At 43.4% G+C, this 22,892-nt stretch overlaps 5 protein-coding genes across 5 annotated transcripts; 3 read left to right on the top strand and 2 right to left on the bottom strand.

Annotated features, from left to right (window-relative positions):
• Positions 1 to 1,473: 1,473 nt before the first annotated feature.
• On the top strand, positions 1,474 to 1,974 carry LOC128715246 (uncharacterized). Its single transcript, XM_053810126.1, has 2 exons — positions 1,474 to 1,534; positions 1,613 to 1,974. The coding sequence occupies exons 1-2, from the start codon at positions 1,474 to 1,476 to the stop codon at positions 1,972 to 1,974; spliced, it is 423 nt and encodes a 140-aa protein (XP_053666101.1).
• A 316-nt stretch (positions 1,975 to 2,290) lies between these two features.
• LOC128712499 (uncharacterized) lies at positions 2,291 to 3,070 on the top strand. The gene is made up of 2 exons (XM_053807390.1): positions 2,291 to 2,354; positions 2,421 to 3,070. Exons 1-2 carry the CDS (start codon positions 2,291 to 2,293, stop codon positions 3,068 to 3,070), a joined length of 714 nt encoding a protein of 237 aa, XP_053663365.1.
• Positions 3,071 to 4,450: 1,380 nt separating this feature from the next.
• Positions 4,451 to 6,155, bottom strand: LOC128713421 (WD repeat and FYVE domain-containing protein 2). The gene is made up of 5 exons (XM_053808281.1): positions 5,995 to 6,155; positions 5,391 to 5,738; positions 5,073 to 5,312; positions 4,667 to 5,005; positions 4,451 to 4,589 (listed from the first exon to the last, which is right to left on the bottom strand). The coding sequence occupies exons 1-5, from the start codon at positions 6,153 to 6,155 to the stop codon at positions 4,451 to 4,453; spliced, it is 1,227 nt and encodes a 408-aa protein (XP_053664256.1).
• A 12,912-nt stretch (positions 6,156 to 19,067) lies between these two features.
• LOC128711203 (putative inorganic phosphate cotransporter) lies at positions 19,068 to 20,899 on the top strand. Its single transcript, XM_053806069.1, has 4 exons — positions 19,068 to 19,310; positions 19,374 to 20,249; positions 20,347 to 20,497; positions 20,838 to 20,899. The coding sequence occupies exons 1-4, from the start codon at positions 19,083 to 19,085 to the stop codon at positions 20,897 to 20,899; spliced, it is 1,317 nt and encodes a 438-aa protein (XP_053662044.1). The 5' UTR covers positions 19,068 to 19,082.
• A 499-nt stretch (positions 20,900 to 21,398) lies between these two features.
• On the bottom strand, positions 21,399 to 22,370 carry LOC128714437 (phosphatidylinositol-glycan biosynthesis class X protein). The gene is made up of 4 exons (XM_053809312.1): positions 22,246 to 22,370; positions 21,903 to 22,181; positions 21,628 to 21,811; positions 21,399 to 21,557 (listed from the first exon to the last, which is right to left on the bottom strand). The coding sequence occupies exons 1-4, from the start codon at positions 22,368 to 22,370 to the stop codon at positions 21,399 to 21,401; spliced, it is 747 nt and encodes a 248-aa protein (XP_053665287.1).
• Positions 22,371 to 22,892: the final 522 nt, after the last annotated feature.

Here is a 22,892-nt window from a genome sequence, read left to right as displayed (position 1 = left end):
TACATATAAATGGAAATAAAACTGCCAAAAAAATATAATCGAACACAGCTGAACTGATTTTTTTTTTCAAATTGGATCAATTCTAAGGATAAATAGTAAAATTTTTGAATTGGTAAAAATTGGTTTCGTAGATAATTGTTGGATTTGTTTGATTTGATTTATTGAAGGCTGAAGCAATTCAATTTGTCTGGTAATTAAATAAGTTAAGATTAAATTAATAAATAACATTTTAGCAACGATGTGATTACAATGATGCTAAAAATATCCATAAAAAAGCATCATTATAGAAAAGTTTGAAATAATATGTATCAATGTATGTATGTTATGTATGTTATTTTGAAGAAGTGGAGAAACTACTCTACTACTCTTCGATGCTATTATTTATGGTATAATATCATAAACACTATACAATTAAAGTTTAGGCCATCATGCAAGGCTCTACGTCTGTCAAAGTCTATAAAACTATCATTATTCAAATGACCCCATATTATTGATGGCCAGGGAATTCAACTGATTGTCTGAGCATTTCGTTTGTAATATGAAAATTACAGCATTTAGAGAAAATCTGCGATTTGTTTGATAGCAACTTAATATGTTTGTAATATGTGATTTTAAAATTTGTTATGTTATGTTTATGTTTGTCTGGCATTCATAGCGCCATGTCCTGTTTAAATAATGTCTAGTTTAGCCGTATTCCGGTGGAGTATTCAATAACTATCAAATATCAAATATTTTTAAAAGCCAGCAGAGACTTAACTTATTGATAAATATTTGCCCACCAGGCTCAGGTGATTTTCTCTCAGCTTAGCCTAATTTATTTAACTCATGTCTTTATCAGGTTCTGTCATTTAACAGTTGTAACGCATTTATCTACGAAAAGAACAAATGACTTTGGAACCTCATGAGTTCAATTTACAAAAATAGTAATGCTGAAACGATCTTGATCTAAGGATCGTAAGCAAACAAAACTTATCCTTCAAAAGCAAAACCACTGGATCAATTTATACCTAAGTCTTACCTAAGCTAAGGCTTCCCATCGAAAGCCCTTTGTTCAGAATTTAACAAAACACATTTCTAGCTCAAGGTTATTGATGTCTCGGTAATGAGCCACACCTCGAAAAACTTTAAACGCACTTCTGGAATATGCTAACGGCCGAAAACTTTTAAAAAATACTACCTATGTATCATCTGGAAAAAAATGTTCATTAAAATAGGCCACCTGCAAGCATTAAAGCCAAACTACACGTATTTCCTTGGACATTACCTGAACCGCACTTCGCTAGACGTACCTAGAAGTTTTCGTTTGGTAATAACATTGTGGTAGACCAAAGTTTGACACACTTTACCGTGCATCCTTTGTTACCTGTAAAAATGTGTACATCTTCGGTATAAATATGAACTAAATTCCACCGAGCTGTGTCAGTCAACTTTGTCCTTTCACTCGAAACGTTGTGTTTAACATTATCACAAACCATGAAGACCGTGCTTTTAACAATGGTTGTGTTGGGATGCTGTGCAACACTCAACAGTGCTGGTAAGTAGATTTAAAAAAAATCTAATTCGCATTTCTTCATAAACTAATTGTATCTTTCATAAATCTATTCCACCCTAGGCATGTATCACTACCATAAACAACCTGGACCACCGCCATCCCAACCACAATACCTGCCAAATTATGACGTCCCACCGCCACAAGAGTACGGAGCGGTCAAGCATCATTCCTGGGAAAATATGCCGTGGACTCCGATCACAAATTTCCCATGGCCCGGACCGGAGTATGTGCACGAGGTGCACTACGCACCACACTATCATGGCGGAGCAACAACGCCATGCCCGAACAAGAAGCATTACGTGACGAAGGTTACGACAACTACAACACACAAGCCAACAACAACGACCACCACTACCCACCGTCCCGTGGAAACGAAGAAGCCACATCTGCTCGAGAAGCTGGGCAACACTCATAAGCACTGATTGAAACGGATTGTTAAATACGGATTAGAAATAAAAGGATTTGATTCGATTTACCCATTAAAAAATGTTATTTTACCTTGTCTTGAAGGAGAAGTTCTCGGACATCTGACGAAATATTCCTAAATGTAATCCATACATTCTGACATTGTTTCCTAAGGGTACACATTTCACCAACACCTAAACTGTTTCCCATACCTGTACCATTTCTGTTGTTCACAATAAAACTTAAGAATTGCTTTAGTAGATGCTTCAGTCTATGCCAATCCTTTCACTCTTCACCACTCGATAACTGCACAAACTGATCATCCGAAGAAATATGGGAAACATCTTGCTTGCCGTAACAATTCTGATTGGTTTAAACATTTTGTCCCCCTGCACAGGTAAATCAACAGGTCCTATGAATAGTACTAAATGATTTTGACTCTTACTGTATATTAATGTTTCAGCGCATCTTCCTTACTACAACAATCGTGCAACGCCCCCAAGGACTGTTACTAACCAAAACTACTGGTACACTTCCGGCCGTCATTCTTCGTATCATCACCAAAAAGAGAACTACTCAATATGGCACCATATTTCTTCGAAACCAACAGTGTCTCGTTTGCTGTGGCAAAATAAATTTGTTCCATTCCAACACAACGCTGTTAAACCATCATCTTCCATGGCGCAAACTACGAAATATGATCGTTCACCGCCAATTCAACAACCATCGCTGACAACTCAACCAGAATACAACGTACCAGCAGATAAGCAAACAGATTTGTCTGATCTTAAGACCTTAATTCACCAGCTTGAACGAAAGCTAGAACAAATAGAGCAACAACTTTCCGGAAATGGTACCATCAAACAAGATCATGAGAGTGTGACTAAGGAAACCTTTCCTAAATCAGATCCAAAACTAATAGAAGATATCGCAAACGATCCATTTTGGGTGAAATTGGATGTAGTAAATAAGGAGATCGATCTTGAACGTTTGATTAAAGCCGTTAAGCTTTTGTTAGAAAATTTAAACGAATCCACACCTGCACCAATCGCGGATCGGTCCGAAGAGAACGTGTATGATTTAATAGATATTCGAAGTAATTTTAGCCGCTAGAACACTTGTACATGCATTCAATAGCATAATAAAATGTCCCCATCGAATTGTTTCGAGGTTGTGTTTATTTAGTGGTTAGTTTTATTATTAAATTTAACAATATATCTCTTCTATTTGCGAATTATTATTACGATTATAATGTACAGAGTTTGCTTGCGGATTTTTTTTTTGTTCCGTATCCGGTATGGTTCAGCGAGCTGAACATTCGGCCCACGGGTTCCTTTCGTTTCAATTTGTTCAATTCTGTTTACAGTGCTAAACTATTCGACCCCTTTTGTCGGATCGATGTCCACTATAGTCGGTTAGCAACAGGCATCACCAGGTCCATTTTCCCAATTCTTCCAATCTCCCCCAACGAAATGCTCATGGTCATACAGAAACATTAAAAGCGCCGACAACATCGTATTCATCCTCTAGTCACGTTTTGTTGATTTTGTTTTGTTTCACTTGCACAGTATTGCACTGTGTTTAATTTTGTTTTTGTTAGGTTTGCTCTGCTGAACCGCTTACCGTACTATTTGCACATTAATTTATTCCTTCCTGTGTGTCTTAGTCTTATCCCTTCAATCCGACAGAAGGGAAGAAATCGCTTCATTTTAACGCTAGCAGCAGCGGTTTTGATTCGTTGGTTTTTTGGTCCGTTGAAAGACGCGAAATACCTCATCACACTCAGCGTACTTTCGTGGCATTTACACGCGCCGGCACCGGTTACCTTGCCTTTTGGTTACAAATGTCTCTTGTATTACTTAACAAAAAACAAAATGGGGGAAAGATACAATTCTTCTACGACAATGTCGCGTTCTGCTTTGTTCTTTCACAGAACCTCGCACACATGTGTACACATTGAAGGTACTACACCGATCAACTAGATCACTAGGCGGAACCAGGTTGTCACGCGGAATGGGAGGGACAGATATGAGCTATTTCAAACATTCACCGTCTAATCGAACAAAGAAAACACACCTCTAATATAAAACCTATCTCTTTCAGCCTTAAACATAAAGCAACAAGGATAGTAACAAAGAAGTAGATAAAGAAATGGGACAGTGTTAAACAACAACTCAAAGTTTTAACGCAAAAGAAAAAAAAGTCTCATCAAACAGGAAAGGAACGTTCAATAGTGCCCCAACCAAACGGACGGACACACGTTTAAGCTTAATAACAGAGCACAGAGGAATAAATAAATGATAACCGGTAATGGTTACTGTCTTACCGACATTTAAAAAAAAATCATTCTATCGATTCTGTCGCGCACCTACTTCCCAGACCATTTCCAAGATTGGTTTCCAGTATTTCACCTTTCTTCATTAAGGATAATGCTTTTGCAAGCGATTATACACGTCACAATAGGGTTTCTCAATTTCCAAGTCCAACACACTACTAACCCCAGATGGAGGATAGATCCCAGATCTTGATGATACGGTCCTGCCCGACGGTCAGTAATCTTTTCCGCGGTTCATCCAAATCCATCCCGACGATACTGTGTTTTGCATCGTGGAACGTTGCCAGCGAGGGTCGTCTAAGTGGGAATAAAAGTAAACGAACGAATTAATACTCTTAAATACTCTTAAGCTCATACCATTATTTAACACTTACTCTTCACTTTTCAACCGCTGGTGACACTGGTCGCAGACGCGCACATCGAACTCGAAGCCCATGATCGGTATGTTGATCCGATTGGTCGAGCATTTGTCACACACCGCTTTACCACAGTAGCGACAGTGATGCTGTCGTATGCCGATCTGCTTCTGATCGATCATCGCACGCAAATTCCAGAAAAACGCTCGCGTACACAGCTGACACGTGTCCGATTCGACCCATTCGGGCGTTACCTTGCGCATGGCATTCATTTCCCAAAACACAATCACCGAATCTTCGCCGGCCGATATCAACTGTTGCGTGTTCGAACCGTACGACAGGGAAGACACCTTATTGCTGTGGAGAGTGGATATAAGCGATTAATAACTTGATAGAAAGCACTGCTACCACTTTCATGCCCTACTTGTGTCCGTGTAGTTCATAGGTAGTACCACGCTTGCCACCAACATCCCACACGATTACGGACTGATCCTGAGATCCACTGAAGAGTAGCTGAGGCCCTTCCGCCCAGTACAGCGAGCGAACCGACCCCGAGTGGCCCTTCATCGTTGTTACCATTGTGGCACCAGTACCGCTCAGCTTTAGCATCGTTATTTGTCCACTATAATCTCCAACAAACACATGCTTAGATAAGGCGTCATACCTAGGGGAGGCAAACGTGCGAAAATAGATTTATTAGGAATGAGGTTGGGCTGCTAATCATCGTGCCTCGCATACTTACTGCATAGCGGTGCACATCGCTTCGAATGTGTAGCAACCGATCCGTTCACCTGTTTCGGTGCTATGATAGGCGAAGAATTTGTCCTTTCCAACCGACAGAATCCATCCGGTGTGTTTGGCAAACGTGACGCTGGTGATGCGTGCCTGGTGCGCCAGATACTCCCGGATCGGTGTCAGCCTGTTGCAATCATCCGACAGCGTAAACTGCGATATTGTTCCATTCTCTTGGCCAATGAACAGTGTTCTCGTTTCTGGTGTGTAGCACAGTGACGTACATCCCGATGGCATGTACTGACAGATCGACGGCCAATACTGTCCCGAATCGCGTTTCTGCCATACCCGTATCGTTCTGGAATGGGGAAAAGAAGAAACACATGCTTGATAATTCTACATCAGCCAACCAAGGCAATTGCCGATGGTAAAATCAATGATTCGGAACGAGACTCATGAGTTCGCCTTCTCGTGTCCGCCTTCATCCATTCTTTCGCTCGTTTCTTCTTCGTTCAATGTGTCGTGGCACACTGCGATCGATCCGAAACGGTCACTGTCACAGCACGGAAGTGTGCTTACAGTGCTGGGGACGAAATTCAATTAGACCCACTTACTTGCCATCACAAACACTGATAACACCGTCCTCGCCCGGGATCAGTACGGCCGCGTTCACGTCATCGTTACTGCCCTCCAGCTTGCTCAGCAATTCCGGCTTTTTCGTTGTGCAGAAACGGTCATTAGCACTCCGCGGTGCAGGCTTTATTTCGGCCGCCATCGCCAAACCAAAAACAGCGACTCAAATGCTCAACTCAACGGGAAGCTGCTACGCGACACGGTTTTCTGTCTTGCTGATGACACACACAACGCCAGCAAGTGGTGTACGCGGTGAACAAAACAAGCTCTCCTGTACGCGCACCAATTATGACGGGGCGGTGTGTGATGTTTGTGGTCACCCAATGACGGCTACCTCGTTGGGGAGGGAAGATTGAAACGAAAGGAACGAAACTTGATTCGCTCTTGTTTTCTTTCGGCTGATGCTCTTCTTTCCTGCTGCTGCTCCACACTCTACACTTCACCTCAGGCACTAATGATGCGTTTCACGTTCCAGAACACCGGATGCACCAACGGAAGGTGAATAACGCTTTCCACCAGACGCTTTGCGCTGTTTTCTCCACGCGAAACCGGAAGAAATGAAACCGTGACTGTGTAGATAACGCTGAGGGAAAAACAAAAACACACTTGCTCACACAAGTTGCAGAGCCCGTGAAGTGGCCGATCGAACCCGCCCTTTGTAAAAATGCAGGCGAACTATGGTAGAACAACGGGCGGATGTCGATATTCAGATACACAATCGACCGAACGACACTAAACACAAAAGAGGGGCGCTTAATCGCTACGGTATCGGTTCCTGTGTTTTTCCTACTTCCGAGTGGTAATAAATTTGCCAACGAGAAAATTAACCAGCGATGATGATTTTATTTTGCGATAGAGCCTGATAAAAGCGAGCGAAAACTGTCAAACTAGGGGATTTTTTTTTTGTTGTGGCCATGTGTCAAAACTGTAGCGAAATCGATTAATCGACGAACGGAACAATCGATGTACTGGATGCAAGTTCCAGCTGAGGTTTCTTTTACAAGAATTTTGCAAATAAGAACTTAGATCTCCGATACGATTTAAACATATTTGATTAGTCATACATAAAGTAAGAAATAAGCTCAATGCATAGCTGAACTAGCAATCGTGTGATTTTTTTTAAATTAAAGCTTAAATTTCGTAGAGCGCAGCCTTATCTTGCGTGCAAGCAGAATATAAAAGGCTGGACACCTCGTCAAACAGTTGTGAAATAATTTACGCAACTCAATTTTTATTTTATAACAATCTAACACTAGGTTGATAATATCTTTTTTTGTAACTTATCTGTTTATCTATAGCAGTTAACAGTAGTTGAGCACTTGGTGTTGCACCTGCGGAGTATGTATGGAATTGCCAAGAATCTAATGGCAGGTACTGGAAGACTATTTCGCACGGAAGACGAAGGCATTTATATCACATAGCTAAAAATTTATCTGAATAGTCAGATATAGCTACGAGGAGTCGGTTCAGATGAGATTGAGATTCGATCTTTGGTAATCTTGGGTGCAGCGAGCCGAACGCTAAGATCGTGCTAGTGATGCTGGATATAAACTGTAAAAGAAAAACTCTTCATTCATATAGCCTTGTCCAATAATACATACAGTATTATTTTGCAAAGATTTCATTTTTATTGCGCAATCTACAATAAAGTCAGGCGAATGGAGGGGCCCAGCTCAAAGTCTCTCTGAAAATTAAAAAAAAACTACAATCAAGACTGCCTAAATATTGAAGCGATACAAAAAAAAAACTAAGGCGAATTGTTTATTTTTAGAGGCTTTGAGTTTCTGAAACTAGATTCGCCTCTCTACCAAGGCGAATGAACTTGATAGTCTCTGGAAAACTCAGCAACACCCTCAACCTTTTTTCGGTTCACGTTATTTAAATTCATTCAAATTTTCTAAACATTTTCATGTTCCACAACATCTTCACATACCGCTTGTTCCTTGAACATTACGATATCTTACACCCTGCAGCATGTTCGCAGTAAGCAGCAACCTGTCCCCGGAGAGCCGTGTTGTTCTATCGTCATAAATCTCCATTCCATCGTGCACGCGTGCCAACGACCGAATAGGAAACATGTTTTGGAAGCACGATCGTCACACCGTTTGAAGGCTGTTTATTAATCGTTGCTCCTAGAGGTACGGTAGTGCAGCACCGTGCGTTCTAGTAGCTGAACGTTCATTCATGTGATGTATCGCGACGAGCATGGGGAATCCTCAACACACGCTTGGTGACGAACGACGATTGTGTTGACTGAACGAAAGTCCTTGCTTTACATTGCACTCTAAAGCAGCCTTTTCCCTCCATTATGGATGGTACTGAATCTACCTCATATCAGGTGAGATATCGTAGGTTCCAGCCTTAAACTGGTCCACGCCAGTATCAGCCAATGTCCCCGTGAAAGTGATAGCGTTGATTCAATTTTGCTTTATGCTGTTTTTATTTTCTTTCTTTTCCAACGTCAAGTACCGGCGTTGTGGATATTCCCTATCCATTACAATAGTACGATGCACTTACGTGCAAGAACACCATTCAAACATTTCCCTCCCGTCACTTCCGGAACACTGTCCCGATAATGGGGCAGTAAAACGAAACAGAATGCGCGAATCTCCAACACATGCTCTACGCTTCCTCGCAATAGTTCAAGGTGATGGGCAGCCAAACGTTTATGCGCAGTTCTTGCAACATCGGCCCGTCCGGGTATCATAACACTTCCCGAAAGGATAGCAGCTCATCAGAGTGGGGTCCCCGCCTGTCCGTGCTGTTCGGACATGACACGCGTCCGTCCGGTTGACCCTAACCCGACGCCCGTTCCATTGCCAAAGTGGTGTGTCAATGTGCCCCGCGTATCTAATTAACATTCACTCAAAAATTTATTGAACACCACACGTACCTTTGTGTGCGTATGTGTGCAGGTGTGCGATGGAACACAGCTGCTCACGTGCGTAGCACACGCACGTACGCACGAGCACTGGCGGGTTTTTACTTGCACCTTATGTAACCCTGTACTTGAAGATCTAATTGACATTAAACGGCACATTTATGGAATCTCGCCATTTCCTTAAACCCATCCTATTAGCTATGATTATTATCGGCCCCCGGACGGTCCCATCCGATCGGTGCGATCGGTCCACACGGTATCATCCCTGAGACGGTACAGGAACTACAGCAGGTGTCGTTCAGATTGTCCAGGAAGTCCGGTCAGATTTTACTTTCCATCCGGATTGCAAATAGCGAACAAGAACGCCGAACAATGCGCTTGGCGCGTAATATGCCGATTAGAACGTGATCGTGTAATACTTTCCCCCACGTGCAATAGAACGCGCGCGCCACATGTGGAGTGGTAATTAGTCAGCAAAATTAAAAAGCATTCCAGAGTGCATACTTGCATTCTTCCTCTCCGCCATTGGCAAACCAGTTGGCACCGGTATGGTGGGCTGATAGGAGACCGAGCTCCTAGTTGCACTACGTTCAGCCATATCAGCCTCTATTGAAGTGGGTCATCAATACCGATCGCAGGACTGCAATGAGACTCGCATGACCTGATGTCAGGCAATTATGACGTCATCTTACAGTCGCCCTATACCTGGTAGGAGCGGTGGTCACGGGCTGGACGACTGATAGGATTATTCGTGATAATGGACCCGGATGGATAATGGTAATCTGACGGTTGAAGATTACACGAGTTCTAACGGGTTCTAACAGGATACGGAACTCCAAGAATATTATACTGCAGAACTCGTGGAGGAACTCCACAACTCCCGGAAAACCTCCAGAGCTCGTGGAAAAACTTCAGAACTCATGTGGAAAGTTTGCTTCCCTCCCAATCTCAGCTGGGAATTCATTCTCCGCCCAATACAGCCTTTCACAATAGAATACTTCCCCGAACACCACCACACACACACAATACAAACGAAACTCATACACGCGTCATAATGCCCAGTATACTCCATTGTCGATTTAATAGTTCGGAGGGAGAACTTCGAAAGCTGCCAGCAACATTAAAGTGCTACCAGATCGGGTTAGCCGTCGGTTCTCGATGGCGGTGACCAGCGTTCGAACGCGCACCGGACGCACAGGTGTAGTCGTGCGGTAACGACTGCGGACGACGGGGACGGCCATTTCACGCTTTATCAGGCTCGAACGATCGATTGTTTCTGCATTCTATCGGGTGCCTCCGTTCAGTGCTGAGGTGCCATTCAGCGAGTCGGTCGGCTAGGTCGGTTTGCCCAGTGCATGATAGACCGTGTGCGTACTACAGCTCGCCGTTCGCCATATCCAGTGCACTTGCCGTTTATTTTCTACTTCCCTGTACGGTTCTCACCGGGCTCATCTCATCACGCCGCACGTCGATGACGGCGGTTGCGCAGGTCGCGTGCTATTGTTTACGCGCATCAAACTCGATCGGCAAAAGCCCACCGATCGCGCCCAATCCCCCATCATAGACGTATGAGTATCCGGAAGCAGGAGGTTAAATAACGTGCAAAGTGAATATAGGTTGCAATCTAGAGTAAAAGCCAGTGACAGTTTCCAACGCGCAACGAAATGTGTTGAAAATATTGTTTGACAGAAAAAGAAACCAAGGGGAAATAGTGTAGAGAAAAAGATAACAATAAGTGTGTAAGAATTGTTGTTGCTGAAATCACAAATAAGGAAATCACACAAAGATGGGAACCGACAATAGTTCGACAAACGACGGAAAACCGATCGACGGTACGAATGGGTCGGTGAAGGATTTGGAGCAGATGAAAACGTACAACGGTGAAGGAAAATCTCGTAAGTAGTTTAATTCGTTTACGGTAAAACATTGCGAAAATTAAATAAAATTAATAACACACAGTGCTAAGCGCAATTAAAGCACAAGAGTTATGTGAAGTTCAACAAGTTTTACTTTTCTAATCATCAGTTAAAGGCAACTTGTAAAAACTATGTGGAACAGTGTTCTCGAGTGGCGCAAACATGCTCGTTTGTTTGCCAAAGCGTTTTAGCTACGATTCTATCACGTTAACGAACCGATAAGCTCGAGATGAAGTTATTGAAGGAATGTGCAGTTTCTGTATTTTTAGAACAGCAATAGAAACACTGCTAGCCATAATTCGTTGGCATTTGCTGCTAGAACTTGTCTATTGTTATTGAATCATTCCGATTTTATGGAGGAAGTTGTGTAGCAGGTTGCTTTTGTGCTGAAAAGATACATTATTTTGGAAAAGGTTTCGTGATTGTGATTGCCCGAGCTATCGACAGATGGACGAAAGAGATTTATTAGCATTTTGGATAAGTCAGTTAATTGTTTTAGAGTACTTTGGAAACAAATATTCGTACGCATTCGTACGCATGTATTGGATCAGAAGTAATACAGTGGATAGTGTGCGACTCTGAGGCGGCCACCGTGGTTTATTGGTAGCGGCGTCGGTCGTCACATGACAGGCCCGGTCCAAAATCCCATTCGGACCAATCCCCCGTACGCAGGACTGCGGGTAAATAAAGCCAGAAATTGCAGTCCTAGACCTCTTGAGGTTGTTGTTCCGATTAAGTTACAGTGTGCGGCTCTAGAACAAACCCGGTCTGGGTTCTAGTTCAATAACAACTGTTCTTAAAGTACACCAAGTCACTGTATTCTTACTTACATCATTGATCTCAGAGGTCCTTCCTTCCTACTGAATCTGTAGGAAAAATTGTTTAACACAATACTTTATAATTAATTTGTAATAGAACAGCGAATTGAGATGCTCTTAAATAAATAAAAAACAATCACCTATCACCTGCAATGTGCATTAGTCTCACCATTAGCTCTGTGGACTGGTGACGTCTCTGCTCGCAAATATGTGCCACAAAATACATCCATTAAAATAGTTCCAAATCATTGCTGATCATCGAAATATCGTTGAATCAATTTGTGTTGAAAGGTTTATTGCTACACCAAACAAACAATTTCTGTTGATTTGAAATCTTCATTGTTGTGTACATTTTTACTGTCCACTCACTCGCACTGTTTGCTAACTGGCGCATGTTTCCGCAACCTACAATGTACACTGGCAGAGGACGTAAATGTCGGATCACTCCGCTACGGTGATTCCCGATTCTGTTCACCGTGTCCGTTAAACCTTATTCATCCAGTTCGCAAATTCGCAAACGAATTCGCCAGATCAATATTGAATAAACGGTCTGATGGGGTTAGTTTCATGCTCGCATTAAGCGTACAGGTGCCTGAGTTGACCTTCCCCGGTTGGTAAAAACGGTACTATGGTTACAGATATAACGTAGGTCCTTCACCTACCCGGTAGCACTCGGCATGGGACAAAAAGCTGCTCTTTCTGGCTGATCGATGTGGGTTTTTTTTATCGGTTCGGTTGCAATTCTTCCGCAATATTTACATTCTTCTCCGCCTTGCTCTTGTTCCAGCACTGTTCCGCTCAATCTGCACACGGTGCCCGTCCAGAATGTCTGTCCACATTCGTTCTGGCATCGGTAGCACTCTTCTCCCCTCGGGATTGCAAACAGAACCCGACCAATCTAAAAATCCCCCCCCACTCTCTGAGTGCAGCGAATCGAATCCTTTCCAAAAACCTTGACCGTCCTTGGGGAGTAGAATTCAGTGTCGACGCACTACAACGGGCACCGATCCGAAGAGATTCGTACCAAAACAAAGCATTTATGCGCAACCAAGGTACGGACCGGACGGTGGAAAAGACAGACGTTGTAAATCAAAACAAACCAGAACTAAGAAACCGCACAAAAAAAATGAGACATGACCACAACCGTCGTGGTTCCTTCCCCCCGAAGAATCAGGATCGTGCTGAAACTTTCGCTGCGCTGTTGAAAAGGTGAAGGTAACTCGCACCAAGCAAGAATTTCAACCGCTGCTGGCTAACACACGAACGCGGTGGTCAAACATTTATAGCACCCGGTTCCAAAATTCCTAACGTTCTCCCACCACAGACTCCGAACTCGCGAAGGAACTCGCAAAAATGACGCGGAAGATCGCGGAACCAGCCGAGTTGTTTGTAAACAAAACGAGTTCCTGCGGTCCTGCGCTGTGTGGGAAGGAATTCGATCAGCAGCAATGTTTTGTCTTCTTTTCGTGAGCCTTCGAAGGCTACTTTGGGACGAGAACTGGCAACACGGTGACGAGCGCCACCACGCAAACCTCAACCTGTCCCCAAACCGAACCGTGTCACAAAACCGACGGTGGCTATTTTGTACCACCACAGTTCCACTAAACGACCATAACCCTGTTCTCCGATTGATTTTGATAGGCGATCGTGCCCCACCAGTATCTTTTTGCCGCTCGTGATGATCTCGCACACCCCGAAAGGAAGTTCTCGTGAAGTTTAGCTGTCGCAAGATCTCATATCCGGACGTCTGGACAGACGAGCGTCAATACACAGGCATGCACGCGCCCGCAAGATCTGTCGCGATCTTCGCCGCGGAACATGAATCCGCGCGTCGTGCCTAAACACATCAATCAGATCCGGTACGAAGTAGTGTCGGCCCGTTGATGGGAAGTTCCGCTTGACATTCACCCAGAGCCCCCCCCCAGCACCGCGCTTAAAGTTCCGGTGGAATCGCCGATGCAATGCATGTCGTCTGATTTATGATCTTGCATACCTGAAACGTGGCTAGTTATTTTTGTATAAAGTTCAGCTCTGTTTGTCAAAGGAGAACCCGCCGCGCAGCGACACGTGGCGTCCGGGAGACGTTGTGTGGAGAACTTCATTACAGAACCTTCGGTGGAACATTCTAACATTCTCCACGGAGAGATGACTTTATCACAATGCCTCTTGATCAGACATGATTTCTAAACGTCCGGGGGTATTAGTGTGGTTTGACAGATTGATTGCGTTAATATTGCCTGTCATGTGCTGCAAGCGCCCACAGAGTGAACATATAATTAGCCAATTTGCATATTCCGCTCACGGAATTAGAAGATTTAGGAACACTGAGTCATCTAACATTACACAGGAATGTAGAATTTTGTTAAGGGAATGTATTGACAGTTGCTCTTTGCCGTGACAACAATCGCTGCAAAGTTTCATAACCGTTCATTTGTTAGCATTGTCGGGACGGGTTACTTAACCCCATCTGCCTACATTGCTTCAAGAGTCCTTAATCCACTTCCAGTCACACAAACAACAACCTCAGCGTAGCGCCAATCTGATAACCCGGCCACTTTAAGAACCATTCCACCAACAAAACCGAACCGAACGTTTCATTCCACCCGGGCGTACGCTCACTATCAATCAGGTCGATGCGGTTGTAAAGATAAACCGTCACGGTCGTGTCCAGGATGCTCGACCGGCTCGATCGTGTCCCAATATATTAGTTCATTAGTACACAAACCCTAAGCCCGCGCCATCGGATAAAAATCAACCTCGAGTGCATTGTTCCACCGGGTATTATCATCAACTCGAGCGTTACGATGGTTATCAGACGGCGCGAAGGGATTAACACCCGCAACTGCAACAAACAAATGGCGCGTGAATGGCAGTTAGGTGGTGATCTTTGCCGACAGTACAGCCGCACACACAACGTTGGAAATGGTGTCACCGGGTGTTTGGCACTAACAAATAGTATTCGCATCGCTTCTGTATCTGTCGAGTTCAAGAATTGGCCGAATGGCCCAAACGTTCTGCTCACACGTACATTGTCAAGGCGGGCAGGGGGGTTTCCATTGCCGGGTGGTCACGTTCCAGAGGTGGCAAGGTGCAATGGTAGTTTGTGAACAGTTAATACTTCCGGTTATCGGTTGCGATCACCGCCGGGACCGGTGCGGGCCATTATTTCGTGCGTCATGGCGCTATGCGTGATGAATATGTTTCGTAAGCTTTTTGTTTTGGCGATCGGTTTCGATTGACATTATTAAAGGCTTTATAACCTCGAAATTGAGGTATTGTTTGTCGCAAAGTTAGTTTAACAAAAGCAAAGTTAGCAAACCACGTACAAGTTCAAGGTATCGCTTGCTGCTGAAGACGCAGTTTCAGTACTTCAGGAATTCACGAGGTTGCGGAGGTATCACTTATTACTGAAAGCGAATTCTTCAATTAGTAGCAACTGCTTGAAGCATCTGTGTTTGCTACACGATTAGTTCAACATTTATAAAGTTGCGAGCTGTTTCACTCACCTTAAGATGCCACAAGCTGATATTGCAGCACAGATTCTATGAGCTCATTAGATGTGTCCCTAGATGTGATCGCTAATCTCCTGTGTCCGATCTTCAGCTCTTGGTTATTAGCATTCGAGCGGTCGCATATGTTTATTGTTCCTGTCGCACCGTAATAATAAGCGCTGTCATCGATTATCGCTCATCAGGACATTCAAGGGCAATCTTAGCACTGCTAGGGGTGACCAAACGGTGGTCACGTTTCGCAACCGAACGACTCCACTTGACCGATCGGCACGGTCAAGTGTTCAATGACGGTGTTCGGATATTGCTTTCGCACCCAAGTGCCGTAGAGAAATTGTTCAAAATTTACAATGTTTGAATCGAGCACACTCCAGGTTCTCCGGTGAACAAATAGTAACTCGAGCACGCTGTCCCTTTATCGATCGTGGGTTCTCCCGCACGCTTAAGGTAGCTACCGACTGTTTGTCGGGCGATTTGTTTGCTGTTTGATTTCTTCGGTTCGGTGCACACACATACTTCATCTGTACAATCTGATAACGATGAACTGAATTGCTTATTGCCCGGGAGGTTTTTATCGATATTTCCACCCAGGGTGACACGGTGATGCAATAACCACCGGAGACTCGATTCGAGAGTGATTAGTTGATAGAAAATATAGAACAGCGCCACATTCGGTGGTCGAAAGCAAGAGCAAGCAGCCCCAGTTCTAAAACCATCATGGCTCGGAATCGTAAAGACGAAGGTATTTCAATAGCATTTCTATTACGGATTATGGTCGTAGTGTAATTTCCTGTCGGCGTGAGTTTTAATCACAGTTCAATGTGTTGAGTGCAAAATAGAATAACAAACTTCCACGTGTATAGAACGATCTACTAGCAGAGCTAAAATATTGAAAAAAAAGTAACGCTCATAATGTACGATAGAGGCAAGTTTACTACTACAGTACGGAACAAAACACCGGAAAACGGAAGTTATCGAGTCGAAGAGTGAAAAAAAACGATTCATTTGTTTGTAGTGCCACAGAAAACCGTTCTGCTATAATAAATACAGGTAGTCCCCAAGATACGCGGTACCTCTTGTACGTGGATTCGGAGATACGCGCACAAAATCTAAGCAAAAAGCTGTCAAATTAGTCTAAAATAGCTTCCTTTGTCATATAAAACATTGGTTTTTAGTTTATTTTAATATATTATATCAAAAAGTAGCATGATTTGCTTAATAAATTAAGTGCAGTGAGGGAAGTCAACTATCTAACAAGAAGTTTAAACGATTTTACTCCCGGATTCGACTTACGCGGAAATTCAAGATACGCGGATTTTTTCCGGATTATAACGATTAGCTATAATAGCGTATCTCGGGAACTGCCTGTACTATCGAGTGAGTGTCGGCTGAGCAAATGTCAAACTGTTTATAGCAAATGTACTACCTTTCTGCAATAAATGTTTTTATTTGTGCTTGTGCAGCCAATATTAGTTCTTCTCACTTTGTTGGGTATGTTAATCTCACCCAATTTACAAGGTTTACGTCCCTAAACCGCAAACAAACCCTCAAGAACGTGTATTTGAAGATAGTAAAGTTTACAATTGCTAGACTCTACGGCATTAGAGCCGCCACCAACAGCGGCGTGTGTTTTGATAAGCGAAGGATTTACCACCTGAAAGCACTAAATATAGCAATCATTCTACGATAAAACAAAATAGGTGTGTCAATGGGCCATGATACGGGTGTGCAAGAATGTCCAATAGAGGTTTACATTGAGAATTGTGTCACAGAAATTTTGCTTAAATTCACCCAATTAAGTTCCACAAACACATGGCCGTTCGGCTTGGCTTGGTTAGGGGGTTTTGTATTCTCCCCACTGAAGGAAGTCCTTCGTAGCGTTCGCTTTATCACCGGCGCATTATGCATATTTTAGGTGATTAACATTTATTAGAGACACAGCGACGTTATCGGAACCGGTCCCCACTCAACAAACTGGAGGGGAAGGAGTTTTAACAGGCCATAGACAGTTTTTTTTTTTTGCGGTGGTTTTGTTACAGAACTGCTAAATTTATAACGTTTAATATTAAATTTTACTTAATTTAATTCAAGTTGTCGAGCAGCAAAACCATCAAAACAATGTTCTTCTGTTAGTCAAGCTTTGGGCAGTAGTTTTTTCTAGATTCTAGCTCCGTAGCTCATTGTGATAAGATGCACACATGTGCACAACAACAGCTGAGCACGTGCTTTTATGCACCAGCGTGTTAGATGAGTATCGCGGTCATTCTCTTTATTATACCCCATGTTTAGGTGGCTGTGTTTGTATATAATTGGATCAGTCGAAGCCAACACTCTCCAAACAACCTTTCACTGGTATGAAGCATATCATAATGTTAATGTGAAACGACAGTGACATATTCTCTGCAATTGTTGCAAATGAAATTGTTTAATTTAATAGAATAGACACCTTCTTGTACTAATTAAATTAAGACTTAAATATGAGGCTTTTAGTTAATTTCTACATTTTCTTCATTAAATTACTTGAAGAACATGATTATTTTTTATATTTTGGTTGAAGAAAACACAAAATTGTGTTGCGTTGTAATTAAATTTGAATAAAGTTCAATCAAACCAGACATAGAACCAAACCGAACCCGAGCCTCAAAAGGATGATGTAATATAGAAACTAAATAGTAAAAATAATTCCATAAAACTGCATACCGAAACACTCAAAATGCAACAATGCCTTGCAAACCCCTGATTTGCACAACCCGAGAGAGAAAAGATTGCTTTCGCGCTTGCTTGTAGACGCGCCAAACAGAGACAGCTTCATATTGTTTACATGTATGGTCTCCATTGTACAGAACGAGACAGTCTGCTTGGTGCAACAAGCCACAAAAGCAACAGGTAAACGTTCGGCAAAAAAAAGACAGATATCGTTCCTCACGAGAGAATCACAGACCGTGCGCTGCATTGGTGTGCGTTAAGCTTCAGTCATGCGTGTGTGCGGTCAAACAGCTGCTGTGTAAAATAAACACACTCCCAGCAGGCGTACAGAGCGGCCACAAAACAATTGCTATCACAGCAAGTCGCAAGATTTGCGAAACATATAGTCAGTAATAGCCTACCAGTTCGGTCAGTTCGCGTTCGCCAAACCAGCGAAAGTTTCATGACAAATTAAATAGTTCCATCGTGTTACAGGAGCGTTACTGGATCAAAAAATGCACCACGCACCGAATACGTGAAAGTGATTGTTTCGTGGCAGATTGGTATCTTGTTGACAGTGTTGGAGCCATATTTATGTAGCGATTAACGCAGCGCTGTGCCTTTGTTTTACTGCTTTGTTCTATCGCCACCGCCGCGTGATAATACGCGACCGTCGGAAACAACTTTATCATTTGTTCTGCGCACTCCGATCCGTATGCCATATTGCCCAACGATAGTGCATGGCTACTATGATCTACCACGCACGTCCTATGAAGTGGAAACCTTAGCAATTTTTAGAAGAAAAAACGAAAGCTATGCTGCGTGAAGCAACTGCCCCACAGCGGAACGCATCGTAACGTAAACAAACGAAAACGCCGTAACCACTGATGTACCGGTTGGTCGGTTGGGTTGAGTTTGAAAAGCGAGATCAGCGACACTTGAAATCCATAAACCACGATGCCCTTCTGTTGCGGTTGTTGCGGGGACTCCACCTCAGAATACGAATATCGCCCCATAGGAGAGCCTCAGCCACGTAATGATTAATTTCATTGTTTTAGACAACTTTTCTGCTCGAAAAACTATCTAAGCACAGCCCATTCTGTGAGTAATCCTGTCTGTCAGCTTTCTAACCTGTCTTTTTTATATTTATCTCACACAGCAAGCGGTTTTGGTGCGCGCCATGTACAAACACTTTTGCTATTCTTCGGTCTTACGGTGGCCTACGCGTTGCGCGTTAACCTTTCCGTTGCGATCGTGGCCATGGTCGATCGGCATGCCGTTAACAAGGACTTTGAGGATTTTAACTGGAACGAAGAGACGAAATCAATCATCCTGAGCAGCTTCTTCTGGGGGTACGTGGTAACGCAGATACCTGCCGGCCAGATGGCGCAACGGTTTGGTCCAAAGATTCTCCTACTGTTTTCGATTGGCATCTGCTCAATGCTGGCGGTTTTGACACCCTTCTGTGCCCATGTCGGTGATGCAAAGGTAAGCATAAACGGTAGTTCGTCAATTGCTTTAAAACTAACGTTGGTTTTCCACTTCTTGCAGGCTGTTATCGGTTTGCGGATAGTGCAAGGTTTGAGTCAGGGATTTATTTTTCCCTCCACACACACGATGCTGTCCCGGTGGGCACCGGCATCGGAACGTGGTCGGCTCGGTACACTCAGCTACGCAGGTGCTCAGTTTGGTACGGTGATAATGTTAGCGGTGAGCGGATTTCTCGCCTCTTCGAGCATGGGATGGCCGAGCATATTTTACATTTCTGGCGCAGTTGGAATATTGTGGGCGGTAGCGTGGTTCTTCTACGGTAGCAACTCACCGGCCGAGTATCGTGGTATTGCGCCGGAGGAACGTGAGTTTATTGAGCGCTCGTTCGGTCCGCAAGATCACAGCCGCCGTATCGTTACGCCCTGGATGGCCATCCTAACATCCGCACCGATGATTGCGCTTACGATCGCGCACATGGCTCACAACTGGGGCTTCTGGACGTTGCTAACGGAGATGCCCACGTACATGAAGGAGGTGCTAGAGAAGGACATCAAGAAGAACGCTCTGTTGTCCTCGCTACCGTATTTGGTGATGTGGATACTAAGCTTCGTGTTTAGCGCAGTGTCGGACTTCCTTATTAATCGACAGTATCTGTCGCGTGTGGTTAGCCGCAAGCTGTTCAACACGATCGGTCTGTGGATTCCGATGGCTGCATTGCTGGGGCTCGCCTTTGTGCCAAAGGGTGGATCGGATCTTGCGATCGTGCTGCTTACGCTAGCGGTCGGTATCAATTCGGCGACGTACTTGGGCTTCCAGGTGAACCATATCGATCTCGCTCCCAACCATGCGGGTACGATGATGGGCATCACGAACTGTGCGGCCAACATCATGTCCATCATTGCACCGCTCATCGTGGGACAAGTGATAACGGACGCGGTAAGTGCGAGAAACCATTAGCATCCTTCTCCGGGAAGATCCTTCCATCGAAACTGATCATATTCATATTTTTTTAATGCTTCGTGTTACATTGCAGACTGATCCGATACAATGGCGCTGGGTGTTTTACATTGCTGCTGGAGTGTATTTCTTCGGTAATCTTACCTTCATCATCTTTGGCAAGGCTGATATTCAGTCATGGAATGAACCTGAATCACCGATTCCTCGTACCATGTCCAATGCTAATGGTATGTATTAAAGCTGCGAATTAAAGCACACTTGAGGGAATTCCATTTGGGGGAGTGAGTTATGATAAAGAGTAAAGTTTATAATTCATTAACGATTCAATTACTAAACCAATGAGTGAATTGGCTGGAAATTTAGTTCTTCGTGTTGATTATCAACTCACTCTCGGATGGAGTGACTCACGAATGATTCAAATGTGAGTGAGTTGTTGGTCATTAAACTCATCGCCGAGGTAACGGCAAATGATAAGATAATAAATTCACCCTCGAGGAAGATTTAATTCACTCATTCATTTTACTATCTCTTACAATTTTCTAACTAAATTTGATATTCACACTTCAGAAACCCAACCTACACGGAATGCAAACAACACAGCAACCAGCAACGACAACCATAGCGATTAAACACATTGAATTGGAGGGGCTTTTTCTAGTCCACCTATCAAACATTTAGCGTATCTAAACAACATACGCAACACAGCAGAAACCGCCCAAAATTGAAATACCGCGAACTGAAAAAGACAGGAACTGCGTTACAGGAACAGAGAAGGGGTGTGATAAAATGTACTGGGAATTTTCTCGTTATAGTCATATCATTTAGTATTATAAGAAAAAGTACGAAAAAGGGATTTACGCTAAAACCTCCCCTCCTAAAGGGAGAAATCTTTCCAGAAACAACTACGCGACAAAAAAAGGTGTGAAAAAGGCACACGCGACGTTACTTTTTTAATGTTTAGGCTGAAGTTGTATCATCGTAGAAAGATTGGCTATATTTATAAAAATGTTATGTTAATAAAAACAAAAATACTAAATGCGACCGAATGCATTTGAAAGAATTGAGCCTTGCAAACGTGCACATGAGATCGACGTGTTTTGTGCTTTCTATGTGGTATTGATGACCGATTTAGAGCAGCTTTTTGTTGACCTTTCGTCCCACCTTAAGAATCACGTAGATCAGATACATACTGCCGATCCAGCTGACAATGATGGTGGCCGGTAGCACGAAGCTGTACGATGCACTATTTCCGACCGGAATCAAAACACTTATTACCGTAGGTAGGTTCTGAAACGAGAGAATAAGAGTAATGTAGTTTTGTACAATATGCAAAGAACCAAAACAAGCAAAAACTTACATTGAATTCCATCTCATCCCATTCACATAGTTCCGCCTGGTCTAGCTTATCGTAGTCTTCTATCTCCGCACTGTCCGAGCAGGGTAGATTTGCTTTGCCAACCGTTCGTAGCGGATACTTGCTTGCATGCACATTACTACACCGCACATACAGTGTGGGACTTTCCACTTGAATCCGTTCGAACCTTGTAAAGCAAACAAACCGTGTTAAATATGGCACCAGATAACGATAAATTTGCAAAACAGATCGAGGCTACGCAAATAAACCACACATACTTGCGCCCGGACGGATCGTGATAGCGGAAATGGATCGGTAGCGTAATGTTGATTTCCCTCCGGACCGATTCGTATAAGTACACGGTGAATGGGTACGATTTACTGGCCGGCTTTTCCACATCGACGTACAAAGGCACGTAGCTGTTGATTTTGTGGAAACGCTTCATATCCACCAGCTGGTCCGTGTTGACGTAGATTGCTGCCGGTAGGTGCTGTACGAGCAATAGCTCACAGGACATGCGTCCGATGCCGCCAAACCGAAGGCCATAATGTATATCACTAAATGGAGAGACAATTTACCTGTTTTATTACTAATTACAACCACAACTTCGCTATAACTTACCGATGGAATCCACTGTTGTGTATGGCAACGTTAAGAAAAGCGCCCAATGCTTCCGTCATGGGAATGCAAACAGTTAACGCTAGCACTGCACTTATGGCATGGATTGTACTCGAAGTTGAAACCATTTTCAGCCAACCCTTATCGGATCGTACCGAGAAGGAACTAAACGTGAGAGATGCTTCCCAATGGAGAAATTAGGCGATCCATTCGCGTAAATTGCACAAGTGTGGCTTGTTCTGTTGAGTATTTGTTTACGACGGTGCGATATGACAGCCGGTACAAATGTCAGAAAACAAAATGTCAGTTTTTCACCTGTTTTGTTTACGTTCAATTTTTCCTCAGTTGGTTTTGCGCCCGACAATCGAAAGAACAGTTTTATTTCATGTTTCAACTTGCTACTAACTAAAACAACTTAACTTAAGATTCCAAATGAAGTTTATTTCATTTCAAATTAGTATCGGGAGATAGTGGTACAAGCAGAACGTATGATGAACAATAACTTATATTGAAATTTCAAAGAATGAACAGACCCTGTCTAATCACTGCAGTTCCACGCGACAAATTGGCTTTTATATTCGATGCAAAGAGCTGTACGGCTGCTTTATTGCGAACGATATGGATCTTTAAATGCACTGCAAAATTCCATT

This window comes from Anopheles marshallii, chromosome 3 (assembly GCF_943734725.1).
Source record: "Anopheles marshallii chromosome 3, idAnoMarsDA_429_01, whole genome shotgun sequence".
Lineage (NCBI taxonomy): Eukaryota > Metazoa > Arthropoda > Insecta > Diptera > Culicidae > Anopheles > Anopheles marshallii.
This window is presented reverse-complemented; position numbering and strand designations above follow the sequence as displayed.